The 11,165-nt window shown below is 39.4% G+C and overlaps 1 protein-coding gene across 7 annotated transcripts in view; it reads right to left on the bottom strand.

Annotated features, from left to right (window-relative positions):
• The window catches only part of Grm1 (glutamate metabotropic receptor 1), a 443,300-nt gene that overhangs the window by 84,212 nt on the left and 347,923 nt on the right, over positions 1–11,165 (bottom strand). For all 7 annotated transcript variants that reach the window (XM_031380374.1, XM_031380375.1, XM_031380378.1 and 4 more), the window contains one exon: positions 7,483–7,718. In XM_031380374.1, the coding sequence (XP_031236234.1) occupies positions 7,483–7,718 (236 nt within the window). The remainder of the gene's footprint in view (positions 1–7,482; positions 7,719–11,165) is intronic.

Below are 11,165 nucleotides of genomic sequence, written 5' to 3' on the forward strand. Positions count from 1 at the left end.
AAAAAAAAAAAAAGAGTGAACTCACTAAATGCATTGATCTTTTCTGCTACAAAACCCTGGAATATTACCTTTGGTAATTTTGTGTAGCATCCCTGTGATACATTCATGCACATTTATGTTACACTTCAGCTTTAATCTCCACATTTCTGTGAAAATGGCCTCAATGTTATTGACAAACAACATAAACTTTTACTCTTTGCATTATTTGTACCCAGTTAAGATTCCTACCTATCAAATGAGTTCCATAGTCTTATAATGAACATGCAGGCATATACTTAGGGAAATTAGCATTCACATGAAGAAGGAGAATTAACCCATTAACCTTTCCAGATTATTGATAGCTACATTTCTGTCATTCATCTTGTACTACTGGTGAGGTTTTTTTATTTTTATTTTTATTTTTTAGATTATATTGGTGTTAGTTTCCATAGAAACCTTTATTAAGCATCATTTCAGGCTTTGCTATGCAAACAAAATTTTTATGCATCTGATTGAAGACTGAGTGTACTGAGCCAAGGCTGAGTGATTTGGAAATCTCTGAAACTAATTAAAAAGTGCTTTATGCAATGTCCACATCACTGCTTAATTAGTTGACTACATCAGGGGATTTGGAGATGTGTTAGAAAAGCACTAACTGACATGGCGTAACTTCGGTAATTTTAATCATTGTGAGGACAGTGGAAAAAGTGCAATTATGCAAGTCTGTTATTCTTGTGCAGCAAGAGACTTAACTGCTGAAGGGATTTGTATTGTGTTTCTAGCGGAATAACACTTCATCATTCCTAACAAGCACTGGACAGGTCCCTGGGATGCTTGCTAGGAGAGATCTGGGCTAGAAAGTATCAGTAGATACAGCACTGACTTGTTTACATTTCTGTTCACTGAAGAATGACCTGAATCTTTTGCAAGGAAATTATGCAAGCTAGAAATACAGTTGTCTCCTCCTTACTACAAGGAATTGATTCTATAGACATCAAACCTAAGGATAGTTAGGACTTTCGCATAAAAGATTAAGTAAAATTTGAATAAACTTTAACATATCATCCTGTATATTACTATTGAATCTCCAGATTAGCTATAATGTGGAAGTCAGTATACACTCTATGATGGAGTTATATGGTTAAGGATAATTACAAGGGGAAAATCTGAACACAGTGTTGATGCAACATTTCTAGAGTAGTTTCACTCCACATTTTGTTGAGTGTCCAGATATGGAATACACAGGTACAAGGTGGTGACCGTACTTACACAGATGCAAGGTGCCAATGCTTAGTGTCATGTCCATCCAGAGAAAGATGATGAGATTGATCAGCTCACAGAAATATAGCTTTTGAAATTATAAGTTTAACATAACTATATTCATGGTAGAAAAAAATGACAGAAAACTAATACACAATTTTTCATCCCCTGTACACAATGTTAAAAGACATTTTCTTCTTATAACTGTAGATGCTCTCATATTTTTGTCTGCCAGGCATGGTAAGACACACCAGCAAGCCCAGCACTCAGGAGGCAGAGGCAGGTGGATCTCTATGAGTTTGAGGCCAGTCTGGTCCACATAATTACATAGTGACTTCCAGCCAGTTGGAGCTACAAAGTGAGACCCCGTCTCAAAAAATGAAAAAGAAAGAGAAAAAGAAAAATAAAAAGAAAGAAAAATGAAAAAACTATGCTTACAACGTTTATTTTATGCAATTTATCTATCCATCAACAATTACTGTTGTAATTTTTGTAGTATTTTTACATTTTTACATGATTTTAAGGCATATAGTTGATATATACATCTTATTCCTCATCCTCCTCATGCATCTGAAATTCTGAACAATCAACACATTAAGCAAAATACTTTCTATTCAACAAGAAACTCTCACTCAAACTCTGCTGTTTTAGATTTTTCTTTTTGTTCCATTTCCAGAAGCAGAATTTATTTTCTAGAAGTGAACTCAAAAGACATGAGCATTTCTCAGACCTTTGAAAATGAAATGTTCCAAAAGTCAGCTCCTGCCAGCACTCTGTGCGATACTCAGTGTTTTTCCGTTGTGACTGCATTGTGATAATCCCAGTGAGTGTGGGGAGTTCAGTACCTTACATTCGATAGGCTTATATTCCCATGCTTATGATATTGCAGCTTGGCTTTATGGTCCCCATTTAACAGGTCTGTAATATTTCTCTCCCATAAAAGAACTACAATTACTTAGCCATTTTTATTTTATTGTTGGACATTGAGGATGCTTCCAATTTTTCTTATTAAGAAACAATGAGTATGAAGCCTAGGGTTTTTCTTGGCTATTGCTGTTACTATTTTTAGATTGTTCCCTTATAATAGATTCCTAAACATGTCATTATTAACCTAAAAGTATAGTAGCTTGGGGCTTTCTTAGAAACACATATTATAATTTTGTGGTAGGACAATGCATTAATTAAGTGCATAAGTATACTGGACTCACTATGTCCTCAGCCTCTTTTCAAATCTATTCCATTTATAGTCACACATTTGTTTTTTTTTTCTCTCTTTTATTTCTCATCCCTACCAACTGGAAGCAAATGAGAACAGTGCTTTTTAATTTAGTGTACACTTATATTTGTCTCTTGTCCAAAGTATAACAACAAGATTGGTGAAAATGCTCATGATTTTAGCTAATGACTTGTATGATATTGACAGCTAGTCCTGTGCTACAATGAAAATCTATCACATCTCAAAATACACATTAAAATTTAATTGGAATTGATGGCATTAAGAGACTGGACCTTTAGAAATTGGATCTTCAGACCAATGGTGGTATGCCTTTAATTCCAGCACACAGGAGACAGAGGTAGATGAATCTATGAATTTGAGGCCAGCCTGGTCTACAGAAAGAGTTCCAGGACAGCCAAAGCCACACAGAGAAACCCTGTCAAAAATGCAAAAAGTAAACAAACAAAACAAAGGGGGAAGAAGAAACTGGATCTTTAAGAGATGTCATGAAGTTATTGACTACATTGCAAAGGGGATTTGATAAAAGACTTGAAGATTAACCCTATTGTCTTCCAGCCTGCTTGGTGCTTAAAGAGTGCACAGGGTGATGAAGGTCAAGGGCAGGATGAGATGTATACCTTGTAGACTTGCGGCCTCTCAAACCATGAACAAATGAACCTCCTTCACTAATAATTTGCACCATTTATAGTATTTTGTTACCACAGCAGAAAACAGAAGACAATAACATTTCAATTCTCCTGGCAGGAAGAGCTGTACCACAGTAGCTTGGAGACTGCCATTCATTTTTATACTATCCTGTTTTCAATAATAAGTTTTTGTTTGTTTGTTTGTTTGTTTTTGTTTTTCAATTTAGTAGAGTTTCCACCTTAGGTTAACTTGTCATGTAAGTGACATCAGAGAAGACTATTCTAAATTCAGTTTCATCCACATTAATGTAGTCTACATGTAGAGGTAGATCCTAATTTCTTTTCATTCATTTTGTCCTAGGATGAAACTTCTCTTTTTCCCTTTAAGTTTGCCTCAAATGGTAATTCACAATCCTGACTATCAACCAAGAAGCTGACTGCCAATCAAGGTTGGGGAAAATGTTGTCTGTCCACTCTTGCTCTGCATTTGCTCTGCTTAACAGGCTGGCTTAGAACTTATGCTTCAGTTTTTGCCAGGCCCACCACATTCAGTTTTTCTCCTACTTCTTAAATCTCAATTAACCTTAAACGTATTCATTCTGAAACCAAGCTTTCAGATCCTGTTTCTGCACAGTGAAGCCATCTGAGCTTGCCTCCAGAAAAGAAAGCATGAATCAGAAGGTGGCAAGTCCTGTGTTGAAAATCTCTGAGATCAGCCATTCCCCAGGGTACTCCGGTACACAAGCCATGTTCAGTCTAGAGCAGCAAAACCTCCAAGATGATCCCTACAATCATGAACTAAACAAATTCTTGTTATTTAAGTCACCAAGCCCTTGTGGTAGCCTATTATAAAGGAGTATGGTAACAGCAGATAGGTGATGAACATTCTCTACAATCCTGACAGAACAACAGTTTAATTTAATTAAGAAGCAGAACTCCCCAGCCTAGGGAATGTTCAGCGCAGGTTTATTACCTCCTGAGAGGAATGATGCAATATCACACCGGAATCTCACAGAGCAAAGCCAAATGTTTGTATAGTTCAGGGAGAAAGAGGATATTATCTAAGGCAAGGAGGCCACACTGCTCAGGAATTCTGGTGTGCACAGAAGTGATGCTGAGGATGGAACCCATTTACAGTGATGGCTTACCTGAGTGGGGCTGAGATCTGTGAGGCCCCCTGCTTTGTGGAAATGTGGATCAAAGTTTAGCTGGAAGAGGAAAATTCTTTAACCTTGTGTTGTACCTACACACTGTGATTTCTCAAGTGTTATTGTCATATAGAGATGAAACTCTGACAATATTTTCATGCAATAAGCACAGAATACTACTGCTTCCATATTTCCTATCAATATCTTTATCATTGTTAATTGGTCCTTTTAAGATTTCATTTTTGTTATTTTTAAAGTGTGGTGTGTGTGTGTGTGTGTGTGTGTGTGTGTGTGTGTGTGTTTGCATGAGCTGGAGTTACAAGTGGGTCCTTCACAAGAGCAATACGGTCTCTTACCTGCTGAGCCATCTCTCTAGCCAACTAAGATGTGTCCTTATATTTAGTTATGTGTATCTGTGTGAATATGTGCACACGGATGTGCTGGTATGCCTACTGGTTCCTTTTTTTTTTTTTTCATTTGTGTGGAGGCCAAAAGAGGATGTCAGATGTCTATCACCATTTTCTATCTATTTCTACCTAGGCAGGGTCTTCTCATGAGTCAGAAACTTGCTTTTAATTAGGTCAGAAGCTAGAAAACTTCAGTGATCTTGCTGTTCTTCCCTTCCCAGACTCACAGAGATTCATCTGTGTTTTGTCTCCCAAGTGTTGGAATTAAAAGTATGCACCACTATACTTGGTGATTTGTCTTATTTTTACCAGGCTGTTAATTAGCACTATCAGATGTAGCAGCTACAAGTCTCTTAACCATGTTTAATCTTAAATTAACTAAAGGTAAATCAAACTAATTCTTGACTCATAAGTGTCACAAGCCATAGTTATGTGTCAATAGCCACATGTGGCTAGAAGCTACATTAGTGGGCAGCAAAGAGGCATACGATTTCTACTAATGTAGTTACCAGCCCTGCTTCATATTGTCCTCTATTTTACTGACTCCATAGATGCAAATTTGATTGTCTTCTAGGTTGTTTTGAATAATTCACAAGTTAGCAGTGTGTGTAAAGTCTTGTAGAATATGCTGACTGAAGATGACAGCAACAAGTCGATCACTTTTATTGCATGACAAAATTTCTGTCAGGTTGATCTGTCTTGTGCAGATCAGTGACATCTAGATCCTCAAAGCAGGACCATGCTTGGCTGTCTATCGGCTAATCCCTTTAGCTCATTCAGGATCTCATTCAAGATTAACTGGGAAGTGAATCTCAGTATCCGTGCTCCCCTGTTGCCATGGTCCAGTCCCCATGCTGAGATCTTCACTGTCCCAGGACTTCCTCAATACTTCCTTCCACCTTTCCTCTCTGCTTGTACTTTCACTGGTTCCAACAACCTAGCCTCATTATTCTCTTTCTTCCAGGCTGGCATTTGCTCTTATTCTCATGTATTCTTCCTTCTTCCAGAGAAACTCCTGCCTAATGTTAGGTTGTGGCTGACACTCATAACCTTCACATCTTTACTCACCTTCCCAGTGAGGTTTTCTAAACTGAAAATCTTGAATTCCTTTGCTTCCTACCTTCTCTATAGTTCTTATGATGAGGGAATAATGAGCACATGCCCTCCCTGCTTCTGATGTTCTCCTCCTCCTCTTCCTCCTTTCTCCTCTTCCTCCTCCTCTTCTTCCTCTTAAACTTTTTCCTTCTCTTCTTCTTCAGACTATTTCCTTACAGTGTGCTGTAAGGTCCCTACATGTAGTAGGTACTTACTAAATACTTATTGAGTGAAAGAAATATATTTTATATAAATATAATCATCCTCAACTTTTCTTTTAAAGATGAGAAAAACAATTCTATACCTTAAGAAAATATAAGTAAAATGATTATTTAGTTAAGAATTATCTCAGCACTCAGAGATTGGTGGATGTAATAAGACTAAATAAGAAAGCATTTATTAGAAAACAGAACAATGAAAAGTAATACAGCATTAAATGCATGGCAGATAGTTTCAATGTGTAGTTCTCACACATCCCCTTCCTCCTGCCTCTCAGATAGGTTGTATTTCTTAGTCTCCCTATAAGCTATGCTGCAGATGTTTTAAAAGCCTAAATTGAAAATACATCTACAACAAGCAATTCTACCAAGAACTCTTAAATATTACCAAGTTAGACATATCTTACTCTATTTATAGATACTGTCATTATATCAAATATAAATCCTATTAAAAAAAGAATATCCTATGTAATAAATGTTCTTATCCTGTTTTGCAAAAGCTTATTATCTTGTATTATTTATCTGTCTCACATTGATTTCTCTCAAGAGAATACAGGTCATGAGCCAAAGATGAGATCCTTCTCTTTCCAATTGCTTCTATATATAAGTTCTATACATGCAAGTGATGTGAATAATTAATTTCTAGGCTATTCTAAGTATTTGCTTGCCTAAACCCAGGAAACCTACACCTTTGTCATGCAGTTTAAAAATGGTGCCTTTAGTAGAGGCCAATATATTTGTGGACAGATCTGTATGCTATATAAGCTTGGTATGAAAAACTGGCTTGAAATATCACCATAATAGGGCAAAGACAACTTATTTACTTTTCCATCACAAACTGTACTGGAAAATGACAGGAAGCAGCAATTCCCTATGCAATAATGAAAATTATCATAATAGTTACAGTGTTATGGAGTCTGAGTTAACTAACTCTTAGGGGGAAATATTATCCTATGGGGTTCACTAAGCTCCTGAACACCTTGAAAGAACAAGCTCACCTTTCTGGCTTGAATGAGCAGTGTACAAGCAGCATCTGCCTAGCTGAATTCCACCTCTGTCTATAGTTCTTGCCATCAGTGCCCACCAACATCATATTGGTTCTGTGGCCTATGATGATGCCACCCGCTCCTCTCCTGACCTGCATATTAAAGCTGTCACCAAGGAAAGGATCAAATCAATGTTGCTTATATGTGTCTGTGTTTACTGTCACCTAAGTGTGTACCTTTCCCCTCTTGCTCAAATACTAGATGCCTGGCTGCTCTGTTTGCCTTTCATCTATTTTTATTATCTCTCTTTGCAGAGACCAGTATTCCTAACATATGGGAGCATAAATCCATAGTGGGAGGGGAATATATCCATTTACTTACTCAAGCTGTTTTATAAGCTAATTTTTCATTCTCTCCCCGCCCCCATAGACCCCAACTGCCGCCTTTGGATCTTGTTCCCATTAACAGCCTGTAATGGAACAAGATATGATGACCTACCCCAAGCTGTTACTTTATCACCAGTTACCTGTGCAGACTTTTTTAAAGTTGGGGTTTTCCAAGAGGTGTCCAGGTAGCCGACACTGGAAGCGATGTTGCCAGAACTCAGGGAACCAAGGATTCCTCGTGTTGGTGTCCAGCCTCAACTTCAGGAAGTAGTCATCAAATGACCTGACCTCCGGAGACTGCAGCTTTATAGTGATTCCCCCGTTGGCTTCCACCTCATAGCCTTCAATGACTTCATCTCTGTCTGCCCATCCATCACTAAGACAATGAAGGGGGTCGGGGTGAAGAGAGAAGAAGACAATGTCTCTTGAATGAATTCAGAGAGATCTATAAACAAAGCAATGCAGAGATGTCAAGGTCTACTTTAAGCCACTGTAACTCCCTATCATGCTTCAGCCTTACTAGACAGGAGAGAGTTGTGGAAAGGGAAACTCTTTCATGTGTATTTATAAAATAACAATCCTTAGCATTGGTGACTACAGCTAAAGTTCACTGACCCTTTCCTAGTCAGAAGATCCTGCTAATCACTTTCCTGGAACAGAGAAGAAAAGCTTTCAGAAATCATCCAAAGTTTTGTTGGGTCCAAGCAATCTGATTCCCATGTCTAGTGCTCAAAATGCTAAATAATAATAATAATAATAATAATAATAATAATAATAATAATAATAATAATCACCTCATAATAGCACTCCACATCAGAGACAACAAAGCCCATCTGCTTAAATTCTTTACAATAGGCATGTAACATGTGTGGGGGAACCCTGTAGGTAGTCCCGGCAGTGAAACAAACCATCAAGATGTGAGGATGAAGATTCAGTTCAGACGGAAAGACTTTATCAACCTGGATCGAAACTTCAGGGTTTCTGGTGTTCCGTGAACTTTAGCTGTACTCATGGATACTGTCATCATATTTACCATCATTTTCCCTATGCAAATACATAAGCAGGCGGTTTATTCCCAACAAATTTAAACACATTATAATTTGGGAGGAAAATCCTGTAATATAAATTCCCAGCACACAAGGAAGGATAATTTCATTAAAATGTAACCCAAGGTGCATGTCATTTCTTCCAAAAAGATGGATTTTAGAGATAGGTTATCTATAAGAGCCTGTGGTAGTTTCAATATGCTTGGTCCAAAGAGTGGCACTATTATGAGATGTGGCCTTGTTGGAGTTAAAGTGTGTCACTGTGGGGCTGGGCTTTGAGATCCTCCTCCTAGTTGCCTGAGGATGTCAATTCTTCTCTTGGAGGCCTTCAGATCAAGATGTAGAACACTCAGCTCCTCCTATGCATGCCTGCCTGGATGCTTCCATGCTCCTCCTGCCTTAATGATAATGGACTGAACCTCTGAACCTGTAAGTCAGCTCCAATTAAATGTTGTCCCTTATAAGAGCTGCCTTGGTCACAGCAATGAAACCCAAACTAAGACAGGGCTTAAGAAAGGGTCTGGCTTAGTCTCAGTCATACAGATAACATTGAGGTCATTTGGGCTACTAGCCACCCCTGGTCCTGGTTGTGGGGGTTTGGAGGAGACTCTGACTATACACATAAGGTAAGGGTTATATAGACTATTAAATATCCCCAGTCCTGGTTGTGATAGTTTGAGGGAGCCCCCTGACTATAAGGGTCACTTTGATAACTAACCACCTCTGGTCTTGATTGTAAGAGCTTGATATGGCCTGGCCCAACAGATAAAACAGATCACTGACCTACTAATCAATTCTGATTCCTAGCTCTCTGGATGGAAGAACAGGTTGTGCATCTTGCCCATTTGAAAGGCAATCTTGCCTGCTTAACATTGCTGGTCTCCCTGGAGATATGTGGGTGCAAGGGCCTCTGGGCTGTTTTTCCAACAAAGGTGGTTTCAGCATTACAGTCAATCCATTACCCAAGTGGTATGTTATAAAGTAAGAGATTAATTTTACAGTGTTAGCTCCTGGGAAATTATTCTCATTTGGCTTCCATAGAAGTGGCTGGAATATTTTCTCAGTGCTATCCCAAAATAATAGCATTTATGGGAAACCACCACCCTCTCAAATATAAAAGAATCCTCCCACTCACTAAGTGGAAGCCACTGATATTTTGTCTAGTGGATTGAATTTTTAAAATGTGTTCACTTTCTAGAACAATGACATCTCCCATGAGTGATGTAGCATTCGACTAAATTCAAGTGTTCATGTGAGCTGGGGCCAAGCAAGTATCAATAAATATGGTACCAAGAGCTGAGCACACAAAAGGCATGCTTGATCCAATATTGTTATTGTTATGAAACATAAAACAGCAGTATAATATGGTATACTGTGATGAGATTAAGAAGGTACCTGCCAGACCCATGCAAATGTGTTCCCATGATAAATCACACCATGCAACAGACCTAATAAAAAGTTTATTGGGGGAAGGTAGGAAGCAGAGATGTGGAAAAGCGGTAGAGATAGAGAAGAAGGGCAGAGAAGGACAGAAAAAGAAGAGAGAGAGAGACTGCCTAGGAACACGTGTGGACAGAGAGTGAAGGAGGAGAGGGGCTGGGGTAGTGAGCAGTCCTCTTTCTACACCTTGCTCACATCTGGCGGGGTGCAGGCGATGATGCAAGCTGTCGCTAGGTAGCTATTGGGCTGGGCAGAGTCTAGCAGAATTGTCTGTAAGCCAATAATTATGGTATGTGAAAACTGTTAGACTTAACTGTATAGAAATAAAAGAAAGTGGTTTTGTAAGTGCCAAGAGAAACACGGGAAAAATACTCCAGGAAAGCATGGGGAGGTTAATCTGGGTCACTAGGCCATCTGGGTTTGTCCATTGCTGCTTATATAAATTAATCTCATAACTTTTCACAGGAACTGTTAAGCAAAGTTCAGGATAAAGTTCAAAGAAATGGCTCCCAGACCTAGGAAGAAGAATATCCTAAGATTATAAAACCTGGCAAGAATTTAGGAGATTTACATCTCAAAGGGGCAACAAAATAATTCATAAGTACAGGTGTGCCAAAGTAAATGTTTGAATAATGGAAGTCAGGACCTGCCACCCGGAAGCTTAGTGGAGCTAAGGGGCATGTTAAGACCATCTTGCCAGAGAATAGAATTATGCTTAGACATGCAGACACAAGAGCGTGGTCTCCGGCAGTGAAATGTAATGATATAGACTCAGGCGCAGAGAGTCTTGCTTGCTTTTCACAGAGCAGGGAACCGGGCTGAGTACATTTGACCAAGCACAGCTCACCACTTGTGAGCCTAAGGAGACCAGAGCATGTCAGCATGCCTCTAACCCCACAAGGAGGAGCACTTCACAGCTCTGCATACACAGCCCAGTGCACACAGCCCTGTGCACACAACCCTGCACACACAGCCCTGTACTCACACAGCCCTGCATACACACAGCCCTGCACACACAGCCCTGTACACACACAGCCCTGCATACACACAGCCCTGCGCACACAGCCCTGCACACACAGCCCTGTACACACACAGCCCTGCATACACACAGCCCTGTGCACACAGCCCTGCACACACAGCCCTGTGCACACAACCCTGCACACACACACAGCCCTGCACACACACAGCCCTGCGCACACCCCTTTCCTTTAGTTGCATTTACATCATTGCCAAGGTGATGCTAAGCTCCCACTGAGAGGAAGATATGTTTGTCTCTTCCTCTTTCTCTTTCTCCTTCTCTGTCTCTGACTCTCTCTCTCTCTCTCTCTCTCTCTCTC

Source organism: Mastomys coucha, unplaced genomic scaffold (assembly GCF_008632895.1).
Source record: "Mastomys coucha isolate ucsf_1 unplaced genomic scaffold, UCSF_Mcou_1 pScaffold2, whole genome shotgun sequence".
Lineage (NCBI taxonomy): Eukaryota > Metazoa > Chordata > Mammalia > Rodentia > Muridae > Mastomys > Mastomys coucha.